This window comes from Nicotiana tabacum, chromosome 2 (genome assembly GCF_000715075.1).
Source record: "Nicotiana tabacum cultivar K326 chromosome 2, ASM71507v2, whole genome shotgun sequence".
In the NCBI taxonomy this organism is placed as follows: domain Eukaryota; kingdom Viridiplantae; phylum Streptophyta; class Magnoliopsida; order Solanales; family Solanaceae; genus Nicotiana; species Nicotiana tabacum.
The window spans coordinates 117,557,056-117,582,693 of record NC_134081.1 but is presented as its reverse complement, the minus strand read 5'-3'; the positions used below and the strand labels follow the sequence as shown (position 1 = coordinate 117,582,693).

The 25,638-nt window shown below is 34.6% G+C and overlaps 1 protein-coding gene across 5 annotated transcripts; it reads left to right on the top strand.

Moving 5' to 3' along the window:
- Positions 1-19,098: 19,098 nt before the first annotated feature.
- Positions 19,099-24,752, top strand: LOC107769825 (uncharacterized). 5 transcript variants are annotated; one of them, XM_075238185.1, is made up of 8 exons: positions 19,099-19,275; positions 21,592-21,885; positions 22,214-22,458; positions 22,541-22,753; positions 22,827-22,919; positions 23,053-23,108; positions 23,221-23,622; positions 24,511-24,752. In XM_075238185.1, exons 4-7 carry the CDS (start codon positions 22,562-22,564, stop codon positions 23,294-23,296), a joined length of 417 nt encoding a protein of 138 aa, XP_075094286.1. In that variant the 5' UTR covers positions 19,099-19,275; positions 21,592-21,885; positions 22,214-22,458; positions 22,541-22,561; the 3' UTR covers positions 23,297-23,622; positions 24,511-24,752. The 5 variants fall into 5 exon arrangements, with proteins under 5 accessions (XP_075094286.1, XP_075094282.1, XP_075094287.1 ...); XM_075238181.1 differs by having other exon boundaries at positions 23,053-23,141; XM_075238186.1 differs by having other exon boundaries at positions 23,025-23,141.
- The last annotated feature ends 886 nt before the right edge of the window (positions 24,753-25,638 follow it).

The window sequence follows — 25,638 nt, the reverse complement described above, 5'->3', positions numbered from 1 at the left end:
TCCTTAATACCTTCCAAGAAATTCTTCAAACAACTCAATTCAATTTACCACATCATAAGGAGATTCAAAATCAGTGCTGAATAAAGGATAAGTCCGCAACTTAAACTAGTAGCTCGTTTACGTAAATTTGGGCAGCATCTCCCCTATAACTAGGCTCTCCTCCAATACCATATACCAACAACAACAAGAACACAACAATAATAACATGTAAGCATCATTTTCCAACCTTATCTCCATCACAATATACCACAAAATAGCCCACACACCCTAATCACTTCATACATAAAACCACAACCAAAGTAGTGTCAAACAACTTAAAAAATGTAACGACGAACGACCAGCTCACCATTCCGTCATTATGTGGTATTTCTCCACACCATTTGTACTCCAAAACTCTATTAAATAGTAGAAAAATATACATCCCAAAGGCAACACGAAACACCCCACAAAACATTCCACTACAAGTCAAATAACTCGAACTCACGGCTTCCGATCACCGTCCTGTGAGTTCTAACTATTAGGAAACAAATTTATCAATATTCCTTGATATTTAAACACTTAAATACAGAAATTACATGTTTTCTTAACTTTGAAGTACCTTCCAAAATTCAAACTATAAAGAAAAAGAGAGGCGATATAGCGATACTTACGTCGTAGGGATCGTTTTAATGTTATCGCTTCTTGATTCTGTGCCCGGGATGATAATATTCTTTGAAACACTATTAGAGAGCTCAAAGACAGGTTACATGGTGTTCTCTGATCAGGTTATATGTAAAAATGAAGAGAAAGACGAGTTAAGACATATATATCAACTTTTGAAAAGTCAAAGAGGTGCTAGCTTGGCACCCTCTCATTCGCCCATTTTCTGATGCTTATATCTTTTTATCCGGATGTCATATGAATGAATGGTTAAGAGCACTGGAAACTACATTCCAAGACCTTCAATTTTGTATATAATATGTCCCAAAAAGACCTCATATAGCACATGAAATGTATTTTTCAAAAAGCTCTATTACAAGACAAATTCTTAGTCGGTTTTTCCGCAACTTAAATTCGATTTTTCCCAAACTTCATATTTTCTATCCAAATATCATATATAGCCATAGTATGACTTTCAAATCATTTAAATCATGATTAACAAGTCTCATATTTATTACGTCACCTTGGGACGCACAAGGTGTAACAATCTCCCCCCTTAGAAACATTCGTCCTCGAATGTTAAACTCCCAGAAATCTATAGAAATTTTGGCAGAGTCTCCTCTGTAACGATACTACATCCAACTTGTCACACAGCAAACCCAACAATACAAAGCCACACAGGTCCACAATCATCAATAACACAATGGCCTCACACGACCAATAACAGTAACTAACATAAGAATCAAGTACCATATACGTACCTAAAGGTTGTGATGTCTCAGTATGATCCTCCTCCGGAAGTGGAAACAAGTGAGTATACCTAGTCTTCATTTCTTCTTCAGCTGCCCGAGTCATCTCCTCCACATTATTATTAATCCAAAGTACTTTAACCGAAGCTATATCCTTAGTTCTTAATCTCTGAACTTGTCTATCTAGTATAGCAATGAGAGCTTACTTATATGATAGATGCTCTGTAACCTGAACATCATCAACTTGAATTACTTTAAAGGGATCTCCAATACACCTACGGAGCATAGACACATGAAATATTGGATGTACAGACTCCAATTTGGAAGGCAAGTCTAATTCATATGCTACTTGGCCTACTCAGCGTATAATCTTATAAGGTCCAATGTACCGAGGGATAAGCTTTCCTTTCTTACCGAATCTCATAACGCCTTTCATCGGTGATACCTTTAGGAATACCCAGTCATCTACCTGAAACTCCAAGTCTCGTCGTCGATTATCTACATAGGACTTCTGATGACTCTGTGATGCTAATAGTCTTTTCCTTAATTGCCTGTTGTACCAACTCTGGTCCTACTAACTTAGTTTCCCTAATCTTGAACCATCCTATGGGAGACCTACACTTTCATCCGTAAAGAGTTTCGTATGGAGCCATCTGAATGCTGGAATGATAACTATTATTATATGCAAACTCAATAGGTGGAAGATGATCATCCCAGCTACTCCTGAAGTCTATCACACAAGCCCATAGCATATCCTCCAGTGTCTGAATAGTACATTCAGCCTGACCGTCTATCTGGGGATGAAATGTTGTACTAAGACTTACCTGAGTCCCCAATCTTTTTTGGAAGGACCTCCAGAAATTAGCTGTAAACTGAGCACCTCTATCTGAGATAATAGATATAGGGACACTATGAAGTCGTAATATCTCCCTAATGTAAAGCCTTGCATAATCCTCTGCTGAGTAAGTAGTCCTGACAGACAGAAAATGGCTACATTTGTAAGTCTAGTGACAATAACCCATATAGAATCGAACTTACGCTGGGTACGAGGTAAGCCTATGATGAAATCCATATTAATCACTTTCCATTTCCAAGTCGGAATCTCTATAGCCTATAATAATCCATCGGGTTTCTGATGCTCAATCTTAACCTGCTGACAATTTGGGCACTAAGCAACAAACACTGCTATATCCTTCTTTATTCCGTCCCACCAGTATATTCCCCTGATATCATGATACATCTTAGTCGCTCCTGGATGAATAGGATAACGAGAATAGTGAGATTCTCTCATAACCTGCTGGCGCAACCCTGCCACATTAGGAACACATAATCGACCTCGATATTTGAGGACTCCATCTCCTGTAATTTCAAATGGTGTATTCTCCTTTTGAGGGGATGTATCTCTGTAATGAGCTAGCACAGGATCCTCATACTGGCGTTCCTTCACATTAGTTACTAAAGAGAATGTTGTTGTGTCCTGAATAGTAACTCCGGTATCACCTGAGTCCAGTAATGAAACTCCAAGACTAGCTAGCTGATGAATCTCATGGGCTATCCCACACTTCTCTGGCTGTAAATATGACAGGCTACCCATAGATATACGGCTGAGGGCGTCGACTACTACATTCGCCTTCCACGGATGGTATAAAATATCAACGTCGCAGTCTTTCAGTAGCTTCAACCATCTCCTTTGGCGTAAATTCAATTCCTTTTGATTGAAGATATATTGAAGGTTATTATGATCCGTATAGATATCAACATGAATGCCATACAAATAGTGCGTCCACATCTTTAGTGCATGAATCACCGCTAACTCTAAATCGTGGGTCGGATAATTCTTCTTATGCTTTCTTAGTTCTCTTTAAACATAAGCAATTACTTTTCATGGTCGTTCTGCCACTTGTTGCATGAATACATGACTTATCTCATTGCCCACAAATACTAGAATTTCCTGTAACTCATATGATCTCAAATATCATCTTTTAATTTTTTTTCCTTCTCTTTCATTAGCCACGATAGGTGCCACTTTCTTATGGAGTGCATACAATGTTGTTGTGAGACTATTGTTATAAGACCATTTCTTCCTTATGTCACTATGCTTAAGTTGAAGCCTTCTTCCTTATTCCCTCAGCTAGTCTTTCTTTGTAGTACTTAAGAGAGACCCTTTGACTTCTATAAAGCTGTGAGCTTATTACATCGTATACCCGAGAGAATTTTTGATGTTCTTACTCACCTATAATTATCCGTAATTACTTACCTCCGTGCCCTTGTGCTCGTAAGGTTGATTCTGAACTAAAAATTTTTTACTGTCTTCTCAGTGGCACCATTTTTTTCGTAACATTTATGCGGTACCTTTAACAACCCCAACTCCTATCTGAATATTTCTCAAGGATTACGATGTCATCATATTTGCGAGACTGAATTCCCTATGTTGGGTTTCGCTATGTTTATCTTGCACAACCTGCTGATTTGTTGGTACCCTCTTATTTAGCCATGACTAGGCTCTTCCTGAATCAACTACTAACTACACGTTAGTCCATTATCATATCTATATTCTGTGTAATCTCTCGTGGGTTATATCTTTTGTCTTAACTTATCCCGCACACTGGCTCCTTACGTATCCAGTGTTCATTTGTACTTATTTATCAATAACATCTAGTGATGGAACCCTTACTGCCTCTCCCCGTCGTCATGCTTACATAATGTTCTGGAGTCGTATCATATCCGTAGGATCTAAATAAATGCAATCTCATTCCTTTTGCCTTTCTACCACCTTCTTCCTCTACTATTCTATAGTTACCTTAACCACATAACTCTGACTTAATACCATATCACACCATCTTTCCCCCTTTAGGGGAGTACTAACATTTATTGCTATGAAGATTTACCTATAAATGTTTTACCTCTTCATATTTGGCGTCTTTTCACATTTTTACGGACTCTTACTTGCCTTGCGGTAACCCTTCTGTACCAGGGATAATTTAATTTCTTACACACAAAGGTGACACCTAGTGTAACTGGCACACTTAGTCCTTTAAGCTTAACTCTGCTCACAACGCTTGTTTTAGGGAAACGTCTTCTTGAATGACCTTTAAAAGTTATTCTTCTGTTGTCCATTCAATTATTGCCCAGAACGCGATCTCTGAAATTCTCACGATGTCAACTATTATCAAATCCTTCGGTCTCGGATTCATGTTTAGTTTATGTTATTCACTAGCCCATACTAATTTTTATTACTCTGGGGGTCTAACTTTTCCTTCTGGTAATCACGTATAAGTCACCAACTCACTCATTTCTCGAAATGGGGACATGACTTTATGGTTTAATGAATTACCGTTATCATCCATTTATCACATCTTACTCATAATGTTTCATTTACTTTCTTCTTATTCTCCTGCTAATATTTCTGTCTATCATCTTATTATGAAAACTTCTTCAAAACATTCTTTCACTTTTAGCCCCCCTTGATTCAACTCACTGGCTCTTCGGGTCGCCTAACACTCTCTCTTTACTAGGGACGAGAGCCATACAAAGGTAAATATTTATCCCTTCTAGGATTCCAATGCCAATCTTCTCAAATTTTTGAACATTCTAGTATTCATATCTGATTGTACTATTCTAGAGTGAACCATCTAGGTGTCTCACAAAGAGAACCATTACCACGTTTGCAATATCCCTCGGAAATGTGAGCTAATGATAACAATCCATCCACAATTTTGGGTTACTCTAACCCCAGCTGGATGCTGATATCCTACCCTTCTCTTAAATTATATATGTTAGCTCCCACAGGGCATAACTGAAATGGGTGTTGTCAAGTGAATATATCTTTGTTATTGTTGAAAGTAACTCAGAATGCTTATATTTCTCTGCCTGAATTGTAAATACAAATAATCTTCACTAACCGGGTGCCTCGTATCCTTCTTCACCTAGCTTCTTTTACTTGTTGAAACTTGTATCTATCTTCTGATTCTCTCGTTGCTTTTTACCATAGGAATAAATAGATATTCATGCCTTAGGGCTCCTTATCAAGAGGCTCACACGTCGTAGTACACACATATCTACTAAACGCCTTACATTTACTCATCATAAGCATGACGCAAAATCGAGTTTTACTCAACTCTTTCACAACCACATTCAATCTCTTACCAACTGTCTTTCTGGATGTAGATGTCGTTGTATAACGAATAAAATAGAATTTAGGAATTTGAATTTCTTACAACTGAGCTCTTACACACGATCTAGAGTAAGAAGAAAGAGTGACAGTCCTAAATGCCCTGTGGCCTCCTGCTTATAAGTGTGGTGCACAACACACCCATAAACAAGACTCTACTAGACACGGCTTGTAGACTCCCTAGGACAGAACTGCTCTGATACCACTTTTGTCACGACCCAAACCAATGGGAGACGATGGGCACCCGGTACCTTACTCAAATGAGTACCAACGTAACGTAGCTTTCATATCATACTATCATAGGTAAATGAATCAGAGAGGCTGTCGTGAGATAAATAGAATAAAACATGAGGAAATACTCAATATAGGGTGACCCAACTTGATATACCGACTTATACATATGACGTACTGGCCTATAAGGACATACCAGTATCCGTATATATGAAATATGTCTACAAGCCTCTAAGAGTACATAAATATCATAAAGGTCGGGACAGAGCCTCGCCATACCAATCAATACATATTCAAATCATACTGACCAAATAGGCAACTCCGGAGCAAGTGGAGTACACAAACACCTTCTGCTGAGCTGATAGCCTACTAGGAGAACTCTCAACCTGTTTATAGGGACCTGCGGGCATGAAACGCAACGTCCCCGGGAAAAAGAGACGTCAGTACAAATAAAGTACCGAGTATGTAAGGCATGACAGTAGTATATAAAAGATATGAAAGAAACATGAAGTAAAGAACTCAATCTGAAATTCTGAATAGCTCTATGAATCATGAAAATTTATAATGTCATGCATGTGCGTATAAATGCCATACCATGCATAGGTATATACGTACATAACATCATCAAGCCTCTGAGGGAATCCCATCATATCATCTCAGCCACTGTGGGCAAAATCGTCAACGTATACTAGCTAATCAGGTGGTGGTGCGTATATAACGCCATAACCTTTTCCCATATCCCATATACATGTAATATATGCGTATATAACGCCATCTAGTCAAGGGTCAATGTACATGTATAAATGAATGCAATGCATAATGAAGTAAGTCAGTAAGATTTCTCGGAATGTCATAAGATCAATATTCCTTCGAATAAACTTTAGCAACTTACGTATTTTTCTGAGACCCATGAACAGAAGATATAATAATAGGACACATGGGGAATCAAGAACATAGGCACTCCTAATACTTCTATGAATAGAGTCATTTATGAAAGTTCAGCATTTGCAAGTTTCGTTTATTTTATATGGATCATGCCAAAAGGAAAGAATGGATAGCCTTAACATACCTTAACTCCGTTGAGTCCTTAATACCTTCCAAGAAATTTTTCAAACAACTCAATTCAATCTACCACATCATAAGGAGATTCAAAATCAGTACTGAGTAAAGGATAAGTCCGCAACTTAAACTAGTAGCTCGTTTACGTAAATTTGTGCAGCATCTCTCCTGTAACTAGTCTCTCCTCCAATACCATATACCAAAAACAACAAGAACACAACAATAACAACATGTAAGTATTATTTTACAACCTTATCTCCATCACAATATACCACAAAATAGCCCACACACCCTAATCACTTCATACATAAAACGACAACCAAAGTAGTGTCAAACAACTTAAAGAAATGTAACGACGAATGACCAGCTCACCATTCCGTCATTATGTGGTATTTCTCCACACCATTTGTCCTCCAAAACTCCATTAAACAGTAGAAGGTGTAACAATATTCTTGAGATACTAGATTCTATACTTGTGTTGTAGATCAATTGTGAGATTTGTTGGAATACTTGAATAATAAAGTTCTTCCGGGTTTATTAAACTATTATTGGCTTGGAAAGTTGTGATTGGGATTCATTTGGAATATTCGTTTAAACACTCTCCTTGACATTATTTATGTTTCATGCCTTGTTTGTCATTGATATACATATGCTTGGTAAGGAAGAGTGTAAAGCACGAAGGGTGATGTCGTGCCTTTGTTTATACATTATCATATGAGGGAGAGTGTAAAGCACGAAGGGTGATGCCGTGCCATATTATTGAGATTAAAAGCACGAAGGGTGATGTCGTGCCATATTATTGAGAGTAAAAGCACGAAGGGTAATGTTGTGCCATATTATTGAGAGTAAAATCACGAAGGGTGATGTCGTGCCATATTATTGAGAGTAAAAGCACGAAGGGTGATGCCGGGCCATGTTATGTGAGTGTAAAGCACGAAGGGTGATGTCGTGCCATTTCATTTATATTATCATGCTTTAAATTATCATGAGTTCATGGCACGATGGGTGTTTCCGTGCAGGTGAGGACGAGGGACATGCATTATGTTGTGATATCTTTCCTTTGGGTATATGTTCATGTCGTTACATTGAGCTGTTATTGTTGTATTTATAGTTCTTATGTGACTTGTCGTGAACTTTAAAACTTCAAACTTCTTTACCTTATTTTTTATTGTGTCACTCATGCCTTCTACTTGCTAAACTTGCAAATACCATGCCTACTTCCTGCTGACATAATTATATCTTTGTCGTATCTATTTTGGTTGCATTTAGTACATGCTTTCTACCGTGTTAGTCATTCATGCTTCTACTTGTTAACGCATAAAGATCGTGTGTTCCCCTCTTATTTGTTATATTTGTATTTATGCCTCCACCATGCTAGTTAGTTAAAGTTACATTCTTTTTTCTGATTGTTGTCATCACCTCTATGCTTTCCACCTACTCTGTTATTGATGCCCTTATGTACATTCTCGTTCATTATTGCTACTTGTGTATTTCCTACTTTGTCATTATTGTTATCGGTATTTCTGCCATCCGGTTGGTGCTGTTGTATGCATATTTGGTGAGGATGAGATAAATGCACGAAGGGTGTTGCCGTGCAATTGACTTGATATCAAAGTATATTCCTCACATTATGAAAGTTATGGGGTGACTATTGTGGTTTATTGGTTTCGCTCTAAGGAAATAATTGGTTGAGATATTGGAAACTGTTGAATTGTGATCTCTTCTAGTACTCTGTTATTGTTTTGTATATTCGTTTCGTGTACTCTATACTGTTATATTGTAGTATAGTTCTATTGCTAGATTTTGGTACAGATATTTATTAGTGAAAATCTTTTTACTAAAAAACATCGTCACTACTTCGACAAGGTTAGACAAAATACTTACTGGGTACGTTGGTTCGGTTGTACTCATACTACACTTCTGCACCTTGCGTGCAGACTTTTGGAGCGGAGCTGCTGGTGATGTCAGGAGCTGACCCTGAAGATGTTCGTGCATTCCGGATATAGCTGCCACTTGTCCTTGGTGGCTTTAGATTTTGTTAATATGTTTATGTAGCTTTCAAACAGATCGTGTAATTATTTGTATCAACTTTGTAAATTCTAAGTCTTAGAAGCTGATGATTTGTACCACCACTTCTTGGTTTAATTTGTAAAAGTTCAGATAATTTTTTATTATTTTCCTACAATTTCATTTGGATTGTATTGAATGTTAGTTGGCTTACCTAGCGGGTCGAGTTAGGTGCCATCACGACTAGTGATTTTGGGTCGTGACACATATAGTCGTAGATTAGTTACTCCAAATAGAAAACACATCAAATAATTTGTTTGTCCTAATTTCAATGCCTTATTATTTAGTATGAGTGTTAAATTCATTATCTGCATTAAAACTTAATTTTGATGTTAACGATGATTGTGTATGTACTGTTTAAGTATTATTCATAGCTACATCCTTCTTGTGAGACAGTATGTCATAATAGATAATACAATCCTTTTTTTTTCTTTCTTTTTTGTTGTAGTGTTGTTATTATTTGCTTGTTTGATTATGATTTTGGTGACTTTGTAGCATATCAATTTTGTATGTTTAATTTTCTTAGTTATTTAACTTTGACTGTTTATTTCTTTCATCTTCAACAGTTATAATATTTTTCCATTATAGTTTTTTTGATAATCTTCATTATACTCCATAAAAGTGCACAATAAAGTATCTATGGTGGCAAACTTGAGCACACACAAAATATGTATGGTTCCTACTTTCGTGTTGTTGTTACATACTTTATTCATAAATTTTATCATCTTTTATATTTTCTTCAATATGAAATTTTTTACTTGAAAACTTATGAGATAATATTTAAATTCTCATCAAAAGATTAATTTGCGTGAACCATTTTCTAATCTATATAAGTGGTAAATATTTTGTGAAGTACGACTAATCAAAACATCAAACTATCAACATTGATATGCGATTGTTGTGCTAAAATTACTGATACTATTATATTTATGCAATTCAACTAATATTCTTCTATCAAATTCACATATGAAATGGCTCATAATTTTGAATCAGACAAAGGGTACATGTACTTGCAATTATGATTTATAAGTATGAGTCAAATTTATTAATTTCAACAATTATTATCTATTTCTATCACAATTAACTACTATTTCTATGCAGCTGTACACCATAAAATTGACATTGATTTTCCAGACATATTAAGGAAGAAATATGTTGATCGAATTTCTCTACAGCTTCTACAAAATTATACTTTCATTAGACAACTTCTTGACATGTACGCGACTCTAAAAAAGAGTAGGTTACAATTTCTTAACACAAGGCACAAAGTTTAAGACGGGTAACACTTGAAACTAAACCTGTTTAACGGGCCGGGTTAATCCGTTTCCGGACCGGCCCAGATCAGTAGTAACCCGGACCGGTGGTAGGGGGCCGGGTAGGGCTGGGTTAAGGGGTTGGTCCATATAAAAAAATTTTACCGGTTAACCAGACCGGCTCGGACCGGTTAAACGGCTATTTCGGAATTTTTATTTATTTTTAAAAAAAAAATGCATTTGACCTTTGGCAACGATCAGCTTCCAATTTGACCGTTGCCCAACGGAAATTTTGCAAGAATGGCCCCTTTTTTGGGCAATTTTTTAAAAAATAATACTTTTCGTAATTACTAATTTAGCCCTTTGAAAATCTATAAATATACCCCCTCTCTTCTTCATTTCTTCACTCATCTCTCATTTCTCAAACTCAAATTCTCAAATCTCAATTGTCATTCTCTCATTCTTCACCTAAATTGCAATCAACTATTTGGCTCTCATTTTTTTTGAAATTTAATTTATCGTATTATTTGAAGTTTGAAGTTTGAACAATTGATGTTTCTTCGTGGTAACATTGGAGTTGCGAAAATCATGAAGTGTTCAATTTATTGCAGAATTCGGTGCACTCCATCCAACTCTTTCTCTTATTTACTATTTTATTTATATATTTAATTTTTGTTAGTAGTTAAATTTTCACAATATGTTTAATGCTGCAAAAAGAGTTTATAATAAGGTTGCTAATCGGAAAAATAGAAAAAAAGGTACTACTTCAACATCTAGTAGTAATTTAAATAACTCTACACATATTTTTAAAACATAACCTGATAATAATATAGATTATGAACAATTATAGGAAGATTTCGGTATAGAAGATAATGAATTAGAAATTGAAGATGAGACTACACCTAGCAGTGTTGGAGTTGGTAGCATGGGTGGTGGTCGTGGCGCTAGTAGTAGACCACTTGTGGCCCCGATTACTAATCGGAGGAAAAAAAGTAAAGTTTAAAAATATTTTGACGAAATAGAGAATTCTGATAGAGTTAGATGCAAACTTTGTAAAGATGATTTTAAACATAAGACTGGAGGAAGTTTAGGGGGGGACTGGAACACTTAGTAGACATATGAAAATTACTCATCCTATAGAATGGGGCTCTGATTTAGATGAAAATCAAGGAACTCTAAACCCTAGTACTGGAGGACTTATGAAATATAATAAAATGAAGGATCGTGAGGAGTTAGCAAAAATAATTATTTTAGATTGTCTACCTTTTTCTGTTGATTCTTCATCATATCTGACTATGTATATTCAAAGGATTTATAATCCCTTATTTAAAGGTATCCCTAGAAGTACTTGTAGATCTGATATCTTTAGACTTCATGGACAATACCAGGCATACATACGCTATTTGTTTGACCACCTTCCTTGTATTGGCCATGCTGTAAATGGAAATGATTATTTGACAATTACATGTCATTGGATAAATAATAATTATTGTATGCAAAAACGTATTATCGCTTTTAAATACGATGAAGATCAAAGCCATACTGCTATTTTTATAAGTACTACTATTTGCGAAGTTGATAAATTTTATAATCTTAATAAAATAGTATTGTGTATGTGTTTTGATAATACTTCTAACAATAATGCCGCTATTTCAATATTAAGACTGCATTTGAAACCACCACTAGACTAAAATTTTCATGTTAGGTCTGCATGTCATGTTTATAATTTAATCGTTAAAAGTGACTTTGATTTATTTTTGACTGGGATTACTCATGTTAGAAGAGCAGTGGGTGTTATTCAAGGAAATAATAGGCAATTTATAATTAGGGAATTTAAGACTAAGTGTACGGAGCATAACCTTAAACCCAGATTCATGCCACATGAAATTGTTACTAGATAGAATTATACATACTTATTTTAAAAATGTTGCTACAAATATAGATTGCCGATAACTGAAGTTGCTAATGCGCATTGTACTGATCCAAACTGTATGTTAACAACTAATACTTGGAAGGCCATTAATGATGTTCAATTTTTACATAAATTTTATACAGCTACTAGTGAGTTTTCTGGAGCATATTACCCTATTGTTACTATGGCTTTCGTACATATAGCTGAAATTTTTTTTCTACTCTCTGAATTTAAGAAGAAAGAAAAATATAAGGACGCTGTTGAAACAATGCAAGCCAAATTCAAAAAATATTTCTTTCTAATTTCTCTGATTTACTTAATTGGTGTTGTTTTAAATCCTTCTATAAAGATGTCTAATTGTCACCAATTAATCAATGCTTTATATAGTTATATGGAGATTGGACCAACTGAAACCCCAGATATGTATTATTGTATGAACAAGCTAAATAATTATTTGCAATAATTATATAATTATTATGCAAATATAATTGATGATGTTGCTATTAATGAGGCAATGTTAATCCCACTATGCATTGTACTACTTCTACTGCATCTGCGAATATGGATGAAGATGAAGATCTTGATTATTATAATATTTGGGCTACTTTTACTTCCACTCAAACCAGTAGCAGGAACATTGATGAATTTCAGTTCTACTTGCAAAAGCAATCACAGCCTCGCAATAAGGAATTTTCACCGTTGGGATGGTGGCATGAGAATGAAAAGCAATTTTTTGGTCTTTCTGCTATGGCTCAGGACGTGCTGAATGTGCCAATTTCAACTGTTGCATCAGATAGTGCATTTAGTCAATCAAGACAACAACTAGAAGACACCCGTCACTCATTGGGAAGCAATGATTTGGAAGTTTTAGTATGTTTCAGAGATTGGATTAGATCGGAACGAAGAAATCAGGGACGTGAAGATATTGATAAACCAGAAGACGAGGAACTTGGAGATATATTAACACATGGTCACCCATCTAAATTTAACACTCTAGAAGATGGCCAAGAAGTTCATATTGATTATGAAGAACTTACTAAGGCAATGCAAAACCTTTGAAGTTCTAGATTTATATTTAATAATTAAACTTTGAATTTACTCTTTTTCGTTAATTTAATTGTTGTTAAATGTAAACTTTAATTTGCAAGTTTGAAATAAAAAAAGAACTTGCAAATTATAAGTGTAATTTTTTTCCATTTTCAATATATTATATTATCTTAAATTCTTAATGAAATATTCAAATATAAGAATTTTAAAGTCTTTGCATCCTTTATTCAAACGCTCTTTTTATAAGATTATTTTTTTGTTTTATATTTTTAATTTAGTTATAAATTTTTTTTACATAAACCCGGCCCGGCCCCTTAGGCCTAGAACCGTTCCGGTTCAATTTTTGACCGGATGGGGCCGAACCCGTTAAGCCCAATTTATAAAACCCGGAACCCGGCCCGGATTGGTGACCGGCCGGTCACTATCTTTCTCGATCCGGACCGTCCCGGCCCACCCATTTGTCACTCAAACTTGAAACCATAGCCAACATTGCTCATATTCATGTATAAAGTATGTATTGTTTAAGCATAGTAGGCTCACCATAAATTAGTTTTGAGCTTACATTTTTCTTCTTCAAAATTTGTCTTAACTCATTGCACGCTTATTCTAAAAATATTCATATCGCTTTAAAATATTTATACTAATTAGCATGGGATACACGTGCAACGCACGTGTCCAAGAACTAGTATATAAAAAAAAAAAAAAAAAAGAACATTAGTCGAATAAGCTAAAAACAAGAACAACTCAGCAGATGCTGAATTATATCTCCCATCAGACACAGAGAAAGTAGGTAGAAAATGATGAGAAAACTCAAAACTCCATGCATACATATAAGTTTTTAGTAGTTCTGGCTATTTGATATTTTAACTTATTTGTAAGAGTTTGATTCCTTACCTTATAATCTCATTCCCCTATTTTCCATTTTTCTACCCCCAATTTCTTTTATTAAAAAGAGTCCATAATATTGGACAGTACTCGTAGTTGTAATACTAACAACCAATCTTTCTAAGGAAGATCAGTACTATATTGTATTAATTATCGTATGAGAAAATCTCATAAATAGAATAGTTTGAATGATAAAATTCAACATGAAGCAATGATTTTTATGATAAGTTTAATTTCTTTTGCAGCTGTCCGATTTTAAAGATGAAAATACTACAATTCACTGTTAATCTTCACAGATGAGCATTCCAAACCTTAAGTAGCCCATTTTGTAGTAGTATTAACTTGGGCCTGAACAAAGCTGAGATGCTTTCTTACAGGTACCAAAAAGACACTATTTATCAATAATTCGCCATTTTAGTTATAATATCAAAAATAGCCAAAAAAGTACCAATGATATACAACATTCAAAAAATATAGGCATAAAAATATTTTTTTTTCAATGGATATTGTTGCAATTCGTTGAAAACATATAGATGAAACAATATAAAAAATTTGAGAAAATTTAAAGGTGAATTAGACTAGTTTGGAGTCAGAATTCATTATCAATGATATACAATAGTAAAACAATTTAGGCAAAAAGGGATTTGTTTCAATGGGTATGGTTGAAATTCATTGAAAATAAATAAATTAGGCAATATATAAGATTCGAGCAAGATTGGAGGTGATTTGAACTGGTTTGGTATCAAAATTCGTAGTTAAAATTGTGTTTACAAATTCTTTTGTGACACATGTATCACGTGTGTATCTCACACACAGGCAGTGGCAGATCCAAAATTTTATACAAGCGGGTTCAATCAAAAATCACGGTTAGTCAATTGTATAAGTGCAGCGGTAGAGGAAATTTGTGCACTGCTCTTTTTTGTTCATCCGATCACTTCAAAATGAAGACATTTGTTTTTTAAAAAAAGGTAGGGGAAATTTTAAAAAAATAACAAAGAAACTTTTGCCCTTTAATTTTTTAAAAAAATTATCTATATAAATTAACAAATTTTATTTCAAAAATTTAGCCAACGAATATTTAACCTACTTACAAATCGTACTATAACTCTAAGAAATTTAACATACAAAGTTGTTAATTACAAAAGACACGGAAAAAGAAAAGTTATAAAATAAACTAATTTATACAAATTGTTAAAGAAAAAGATATTTTACACCAAACTAAACTTTTGAGTATAACACAAATTAACAATTTCAATATAAACTAAACTAAATTAAAAAAATACAAGTAATTTCGATAAAGCACCAAAATAAAAATTCGCTTTGTAGAAAAGATTACATGTTTTTGAAGTAAAATAAAGGAGTTTAATAAGAATAGATGTTATTGGATTTCAATAAAGAAAAAAATCATAAAGAAAAGCAAGAAAACAAAGACAAAATAGGAAACATCAAGGCCTAACAGCACACACCAACACCAATAACCCAGTATAATCTCACTAGTGGGGTCTGGGGAGGATAGTGTGTACGCAGACCTTACTCATACCCTGGGGTAGAGAGGCTGTTTTTGATAGACCCTCGGCTCCCCCCTCCAAGAAATCCCTACCTTGCTCTTGGGGTGACTCGAACTCACAATCTCTTGATTAGAATAATATATACGTTTAGGTAAAAGGCCACAGTTAATTCGCTGCTTTAGCAAAGGTCCGAACTTGCAACCCTAGCCTTACTTTGAACCCACTTGCCACCGCTCTACAACTTTTGTTAGTAACAAGTGGGTTCATGTATTATAATACTTAACAGTTTCATAATTTTTTGATAAAATTTCAAGGTAAAAATAATTAATTTTTTTAACGAATCGGGTTCAACTGAACCCCCTTCCTATAAGGTGGGTCTGCCCCTGCACACAGTTATACATAGATTCACATGATATACACAATTGATACACATATGATACATATGTGATACACAAATGATACACTGTGAGATACACATATCATGTCTTTTCATATTCATCTTCTACTTCAATTTTTCAATTCAAACCACCTCAAAACTCCACAAAATCATCCCAAAACTGAGATTCAAACTCCTTAAAATGTACCTAATCTATTTCAACAATATTCACTCAAAAAAGCACAAATTTGACCCTTTTTGGCTACAAATATCTAATTGACTAACATGGATAGAATTTTATATTGGTAATATTTTATGAATTGATCAATTTTTATATAATTGGCTTATGGGCAGACTTTTTTGGGTAAGTTACATATGTAGCCGTCGGGCACTAACTTAAGACAACCGCTTAGCCCATTAATTTTGATTACAAGTTATAGACAAAGCATATTACATTTGCTAAAAATAAAAAAAGCCCAGACCCAGCTCACATCTTGCTTGTCTCTCCCTCTTACTGCTTAGTGCTTCCCATACTCCTCGGCAAATATTACATGCGGAAATGATACCAGGTAGTCACTTTTAAGCCTGTTATTTAAAATATATCCACAATATATTTAAAGATTAGCCAATTTCGTTCAAACATCAGGACACAACATCCTAGAATTTTAAACCTCAAAGTTCAAACGTCAGGACATCGTGTCCTAAAATTCAAAAATTATGTCCAGAAGTTCGAATCTTATGTCCTGAATTTTAAATGAATAGTTCAGAAATTCAGGACACTAGTCCTGAATTTCAAATTAGCAACTCAAAAATTTAGAATACTAAGTCCTGAATTTTCAAATTCAGGACACTTAGTCCTGGAGTTTGGGTGAATTGACTAATCTTTAAATATATTATAAATTATGAATATATTTTAAATAACAAGCTTAAAAGTGGCTATTGCTGCACTTCGCCCATATTACGCATGTTTGGGCCAAAAATTATCTTAGTTATGTTTAGACTATATCAGCATTAAGAGGGCCTTCGAAGGCTGCCACATGTCACCGGCATTACTTCGACAAAAGGCTTATTCAAGGTCGAAGTGGTCTAACAAGAGATGAAGGACTGGGTCGAGGAGTCAATAGAGATCAAGGTCGAGGACGAGCACTTTTCTTAAACAGAGTAATAACGGCTAGTTTTAGGATAAGACTTTAAAGAGAATATTCTAGTGAATATTCTCTAGATCTGTACTATTAGGGTTTTGTGGCACATGTCCCCTTATATATAGAAAGAGACATAGTTATAGGGGACATGGAACACTCATTTGTAAGACAACACATTGACATTCTCTGAAGATTCTTACTTTATTATACACATACAAAATATATATTTTTCTTAAGATCCTTGTCTAACTTTTCTCCCACAATCCAAGGAGAATCCGAATATTCGAAGGCTCATCAATCATTCATCATTCTCAGAAAGAATACTAAAGAATCTTACCCTTTTCGGGTGACTCACATGCTTTTATTTACTTAAATGTCATCCATTGCTATTTATTGTTATTTAATGCTACCTCCTTCATTTTTGGATCATTGAATATAACAATGTTGTCACCATTTATTGCTACTTAGATAATACCTGTATCATCTTGCTACAAAATCGGTTAATATATCTTTTGACTAAGATTAAGGGCCCGTTTGAATTGGCTTAAAAAAAGTGGCTTTTAAGTTAAGTACTTTAAAGTACTTTATAAGTGCTGGAACTTATTTTATAAATAAGCAGTTACGTGTTTGGATAAAAGTGCTGAAACTTAAAACAAGCTGATGAAGTGTTTGGTAAACAAGTGCTGGTAAGCACTTTTTCTTGTTAAAATGACTGAAATATCCTTAAAGTTGTTAAAATTATAAAGAAGATGATGACCATAATATTATATTTTCCGTTCATAGCTTCAAATTCAGGGGTAACACGTAAATTCATTGAATAATTTGATTTTAGAATATAGTTACACCAATTAAAAAAAAAAAGGAAGGATTCAACGACTAAAAAAATTAAATGTTATGGAACCAAAAAAAGAAGCCAAAAGAACAATATTTACAAAATATTGGAATGTATCAAACATTATTTAAAAAACTATTGTTTGCTTCACGTTAAGAACTTCAAAAAATTGACAAATATTGGAGAATGGAAAAAAAAATAGTATGTTGTAGGGTTTTTACTTAAGGGTAATTTCGGGATTAAGAAAAATTATAAGGGATAAGAATGTAATATCTTTGGTCAAAGCAATATGGCTTTTAAAGCCAAGTTAGAAAAAGTTGGGTTTGCCAACTTATTGGTTTTGGCTTTTTTTAAAGCAGATTTTAACTTTTTTTAAGCCTATTTTTTTGTTGCCAAACACTTCCACAAGTTAAAAACGGCTCTAACTCTATTTTATCAGAAAATCTAAGTGTTTAAACCTATATCTAAAACAGTTTGGCACCGTCTGTGTTGATTTCTTAGCTAATCTTTTTGTTTTCATTAGATCTACAACTCACGGGATTTGCTAACCTAATGAGCCACAAAGTTTTTCTCCTTCTCTGCACGTATAGAAATTTCCATGGCAGGTAACCAAGGAAACAGAACTAGGGCGACATGTGACGTCCCCAGCAGCCTCATGAACGCTACCAACGAGAGTTATGAAACACTGGGCGATGATGTGACACCCATTGCTTCCCTCAGGCGCGAGAGGTCGCCTCCCCCTCATTGTAGCACAACGAAACCAAATGGGAAAGGGGCTTTCACGTCTACGGGAGAAGAGACGCCACCTGCCATGAAATACTATTGGTTCAAATATACCCATTTATGTTAACACTACAAGAAAGGAGGTTTTCAGTGGCGACTACATTTGTTGCCACGGAAATAAGGGATTTGGAGGCGACTCCCTAAAGTCGCCACAGAAAATATATAGATTTCGTGGCGACTTCTTTGTCGCTACAAAATATACGTTTTTATTAGCGACTTTACATAGGTTGCAACAAATATGTGCCACAAAAAGGCTGGAAAAAAATTCCCGCTCAAGAAAAGTTTGTCTCCAAAAGTTTTTGTGGCGATTTATATTTTGTCGCCTCTAAAAGGTCTATTGTGGGGACTTAGTCGCCACTATACGTTTATTTTGGTGAAAAACAAAAAGACTCCGGAAAAGGACAAAAAGTAAAATGAACAAAAAAGCAAATCTTACCTACGTTTTTGGGTCAGAGACTCAAAGGTACTCCTTTTCACTCTTTTAACTCATTTTCCCTCAAAAGCAACCCTAAGTATACCCAAAATTCAAGAAGTTAACAACGATTTCTTCCAAAAATTTCATTTCCGTCGAAGAACCCATGTCCTAGGCATGTTTCTCATTCTACTTGCACACCAAATTGGGTTAGTTTCTCTTTCTATTTCCTAAAATTTTGTGTTGTTTTGTGGGTTTATTGATTTTTTTTTTCTCTGTTTATTTTTTGATCCATCTCTATATATATGAATGGTTAATCGTGGGTATTTGAGTCCATATTTATTAGCGAGTTTGATTGTGTTCAAAGATGAATGTTTCGACTTTGCCAGTGGCAAAAGCTTCTACGGCTCAAGCTATGAGGCAAAAGCTTCTATTGCTTCTCTCACTTCTATGTTTACCTTATTTTCCTTTTTTCTTTATTTGGTTTCTCTGTTCCTGCTACTGCTAGGGTGTGTAGATTTTTTTTTATCATTGAATTTTGAATATTATTAATAAGTTAAAATTAAGCTAATAAAAGTAGTTTTGTGTAATTAAATTTTTGTCTAAACCTTTTAATAGGTAGTATCTTTTATTTTTTTGTATGTAACAGCTGAAATTATTTTATTTTGTAAAGCAACTACATAATTAATAGTAGCAGTTATTGTTCCTTATATGAGATGTGGGTTGAGAGTCTTTGCATAGTTATATATGTGAACTGAAATTCTTTTTTACTAGAAGTATTTTTGCTAGTATTTGTACTCGGCCAGAATTGCATAGTTCAACACAGGGGCGGATCCAGGATTTGATGGCTACGGGTGTCACTATTTTAATGTAAAACGATCACTAGTGAAGAAGATTGAATTAGGGTGTACATTCAGTCGATTCGATCCGTTTTGGATTACTTTGGTTCGGTTCGATCCATTTTGAATTTATTCAATCCAATTTTAAAAAAAATTATGCATAAACGAATATGTGATACACCCCTTCCATCTACATGTAGCTGATTAATATTATATTATGTCTTTGATGCATCACTATAAAAAAAAATTGTAATTAATAAAATAACATTATATGGATAAAAAGAAAATGATTAGATTATATCCATCCAAATAAAATACGAACATCCAGGAAAAGACAAAGGAAGCAAATATATAATATAAATAAATAATAAAATTAGAATTGTATAAGAAAACTGAATATTTAAGATGAAAAAAATAAGAGAAATTGACAAAAGGAACATAAATAATAAAATTGGAACTGTATAAGAAAAGTGAATATTTAAGATGAAACAAATAAGAGAAATTAACAAAAAGAACATAAAGAAAATAAAGGCTAAAAGGGAACAATGAGAGCATCTGGAGAGTGGATCCCGGGTGTTGTGCATGGAATTTCAGAACTTCAACCATGGCACCTTCAGTCATTTTGTGACTTGGGGTGCCACTTGTTCCTTATGTAGGCGTTTTTGTGAAAAATACTAGTATGTATATAAAACTTTATCCGAACGACCGGGTGGCGTGCCACCCCCAATTCCTTACATAGATCCGCCCCTGGTTCAACACATGCCTATATAACTTTGTTTGTTCTGATTATTGATCACATTACACTTTTTACTTATTAATTGGTTGGATTTTTTATTGTAGAAAATAAAGATGGATAAAAGTTGGTTAAATATTAAGAATAGATGTGACATAAGGTATATTAAAGGGATGGACAGCTTTCTTGATTGGGCATACAGTCAACCAAATGTGAGTACCGTGATTCGTTGTCCTTGTAAAGGATGTAGAAATACCGTGTTCAAGGCAAGAATCCAAGTAAGAAGAGACTTGTTGGGTAAGGGCTTTTGGGAGAGTTACAAAGTGTGGGACTTGCATGGAGAAGTGTTAGTAAGAGTTGAAAATTCTAATGTTGCAAACAATAATGAAGTAGAGGATGAAAATGTTGAAGAGGATAATATTCCTGAAATGATTCATGATGTTTTTGGGTATACGAACATGGAGGATATGAATAGTCTTCCAAAGGACAGTGAAGAAAATGACATTGACATAGAGGACAATGACGTGGAGTGACCAAAAAATAGATTTCTTATGTCTTTCTGTGGTGTTTTCTTATATAACTTTTGGCTGCTCTTTTTTATGGGATTTAGATAAACAGTGGTTCTTATTTGGACATTTAAAGTGAGTCTTATGTGTAATATTTAGAACTTATTAAGTGGTTTGATTCTCTTTGCAAGAGAATAATTCTATTATTCTTTTCTATTTGGATTGTTATATCTTGCTGGTTTTGGTTCTCTTTGTAAGAGAATAATTCTATTATTCTTTTCTGTTTTGATTGATATATCTTGTTGATTTTCCTATGCAGATCCGATATTTGGCTTCTTTTTCTCAATATATTTTCACTCAATCTGAAATTTCTCTATAGTTCCTGGACTATGCATAGGTTATGCTAAAATATGAATCTTTATTCATACTTCTTATATGATGCTGCAGGAAATTAAATGACAGGAATTGGACGAGGTAGAGGTGGAAGGGATGGAAAGGGCCGTGGACGTGACAACATTGGAGGATTTCGGACACAAACGCAGCCACAAGTATCTCAGAGACAAATACTGCCACAAGTATCTCAGCGACAGTCACCGCCACAAGCATTTCAGTCGCAAATACAAGCTTCAATAGAATCTGGATCAAGTAACTCTCGCCATGGACTTCCGATTGAGTCACACTCATCACAGATTTTTGTTGAAAGTGCACATCCAACTCCGGAGATTGAAAATAGTGGCCCAGGTTAGTTCTCTATTGAAATCGAATTATGATTTCAGTTGGTATTTCAGGGAGCAATATGAAGATTTATAAAAATAATACATGTTGGCTATTACATGCTCAACATGTTGGTAACTGTTTGGCTTCCTGGAAACTAGCCTTTGAATATTCATCCATATTTATTGAGCAAAACTTCCTGAATCTAGCCTCTTATTTTCAACTACTTTATCTTCCCACTGAAACAAATATCTTACCATATGCTTTTTTGTAATGCTTAAAGTGATTCTATAAAGCAAAATAACAATGATAACAGTGAATTAACAACGGTTTATGTGGATCTTTTGCGTCACAGCTTCGTGCAACAAATCAAAGAAAGGCAGAGGAAAATATAAATCTTTACAAGTGGACATAAAAACGAAGCACGGAAGTAAAATTTCTATTGTCATTCCAGATGACATTATAAGAGCCGTGGGTCCTGGGTCTAGGGATATTGTTAACTATTGTGGCTTGATTAAGCGAAGCACTATCTCTTTTAGAGATGGTAATTAGCAGGCAATAATTGCAAAACATGGAGAAGCAATGTGATTGAAGGTTAAGGTAATAATTTACTTTCAATGTCAAATTGACTTTTGTGTCACACGTTATATTTACTTTCAATAGCTTTACATATTTATCTTAGGATAAATTTGAAGCTAGTGGTATGCGACAACATGTGTTGCAAGCTCTTGTGATCGACACTATGCAAAGGCTTTTTAGAGCATGGAAGACTCGACTGCATGCTGACTACTTCCTCTATGATACTGATGAAGAGAGATTGTCTCATAGGCCAGATGATATTACACCTGAAGATTGGGTGTCTCTGGCAGAACATTTTGGAAGTCTAGCATTCAAGGTAACTTGATAATAAAAATGCATAATAAATTACCATTTAAACGTTGGCTCTTAATGTATTTATTTAATTGCAGGCTGTGAGTGAGAGGAACAAACTAAACAGGGGGAAACAAACAACTAAGCACTCATGTGGCTCAAAGTCATTTGCCGAAGTGGAGGAATCGACGGTACAAATGCATTTACCCCTACCACTATATAATTATTTCTAATTCATTGTTGTTATTATGAGGTTATAAATGTAAACTATTTTCATTTGTTGTTATAAATCATAGAGAAATCCTGATAATAGAACAAATGCAGCACCAGATCGAGTTTGGGAACTCCAACACACTCGTAAAAATGACCGAGGAAAATAGGTGTGGTCGGATCCACAGTCACAACAAATTCATGTAATTTCTTTACATCAGTATTTTATTTTTTGCAATGTGCTTCCTATTTTATAGTGTAAACTGTTATCCATAATTGTAGGGCCTACTCCAAGAAATTGTGGCTCAACAACAATCTGAAGAAAATGAGCTTCCAATTAGTGCAGATGAGATTTTAACCACTGTACTTGGTGAACGAACTGGCTATGTTCGTGGAAAAGGATACGGAAAGAGGCCTCCAAAAAAGAGTCGTATGCAGCAATTAGACTTAGAGGCAGGTATGTCTTCTGCCATGGAAAGTATGTGCCAACAGATGCAAGCGGAAATGGATAGAAAATTGCAAGAAGAACGTGAACAAATGGCTGTTGATTTGGAAAGAAAATTAGAAGAACAAGTGGCTTCTAAGTTGCAAAGGAAACTAGAAGAGGAGCGCTCACACATGGATATAAAATTTGACAAAATGATCTAAGTGAAGGTGGATGCGATGATGATAAGAATGCAACAGGTAAACATGTATTTTTTGGGTGTTCGGATATTTACAGTGAAATAATATGGACCTTTACTCTCCCTGTTCACTTTAATGCTAAGCATCTGATGCCTTTCTCCCTCATAGTTTTGGCAATCTAAAAGTATAGGCCATTTGGTCCTTTCCCTGTTTTGGTTTATTGTTGTTATAATGCATCGAGTTAGATTTGTCGAAGTGTGGTGCCATTAGATCCTATTATTATCTATTTTTTTTTGTAAAAAGACCTCTAGATTATCAATTGCAAACAAAATATGGTGGAGTTCAATTTCCATACATGGATATGAGTGGCCAATAATATTTTTGACGTTCATAGAAGTCAGATTCTTTAGTTGTTTATGGAAGACAAGATGAGGAATGAACTTGAAATTATGTTATAGAGATTTTAGTTTCCTTGCTAGGATTTTATCAAAGGTACTATAAGTTCCCTAGCATTCTGAGTCTTTTCTTCATGAGGTGCATAGCAGATTTATCATTTTTATCTTGTTGCTTCTTCCATACAAGTATAAGTTTGTAGATGATGTGCTATGTACCAATTAGTTTCTCCCTGAGTCTAAGGGATTCCAATAAACTAAGACAGCATAATTTTCTTCTCTAGATACTTTCAAATATTTAGTCCTTACGTTTTATTTTAATATCGATGTTGGTAGTAATGAGAAAATGCAATCAATCGTTTCATTTTTCATTTGTTCATTAATAATGAGAAACTACAATTAATTAGTTATTTAGTTTTCTAATTGTCGCTATGCATGAACCTTGAACTATGTTCTGTCAAGTGAGTATCCGACCTCCCCTCTAGTACTTGACTAAGAATTTGCATTCCTTTTACATGTTGCATATACTAATGTATCTTTTTATTTTTCTTAATAGCAAGGATGAAATATTCAACAATGGGGAAATGAAGTTGCTCAAGGAGTTTTTTGAAGATGTTGCGGTACTTTGAAGATATTGGACTAGTTTACTGACTATTCTTTTTGTATATGGTAGAATACATTGGCGTATATGAAAATTGTTTATGTGATTTGTTGTTTGTACGCACAATGATAATGTATTGACTACTTTATGTTGAGTTGACCTTATAGCAATGAAAAGAATCTATTGTTCAGATTTCACAATATTAATGAATTGTATTATTGTTTGGCGTTTTAATATAAATATATGAAAAAACTGTGTATTACTTTTAGTTAAAAAAATGCTTTTCTAGTGATTAAATTTTCAAAGAAGCTTATTTGTGGCGACCTTTTGTTGACACAAAAATATCTTTTGGTGGCGATTCTCAGCTGCCATCAAAACCAAATAGCATCAGTGGCGACGCAAGTTGACACAAAAGGTGAGACTTTCTGTGACGACTAATATTGCCACTAAATTAATAATTTTCTGTGGCGACTATAGTTGCCACGAAATGCCTATACCGGCGATCTGAGTCGCCACCAATTGTAACATTCAGTGGCGATTATTTCTCAAAGTCAATATTTGGAGAGATCTTACCATACCATTTGTGGCGATATCTTATACCATTTGGAGAGATCTTACCATACCATGGTCGTCACAGATAAGTATCAACTACTTAGTATACTCAATGACCATTAGAGTCGCCGCTAAAGATCATTTGTGGCGACGTTTTGACTTTCGGTGGCGACCTTTGTCGCCACTAATAAACTCATTTCTTGTACTGTAAGTTTGTCCAAAGTGGACATCCAATCCTACGTGACACTGATATTTGATGAGGTGGATGCCACATGACATGCCACCTCAGCGCCCCTAATCCATATATAAAAGACTAAAATTTGAAATATAATTTTTTTTATGGTAATGGTAATGGTGGCAATAGTGGTGGATGGAAAGGAAATTTTAGTGGTAGAAAAAAAATAGAAGAGAGGGGCAAAATGGGTTAGGGGCGCTGAGGTGGCAAGCCATGTGACATCCACCTCATCAAATGTCAGTATCACATAGTATTGGATGTCCACTTTGGACAAACTTAACGGAAAAGGAGTATAT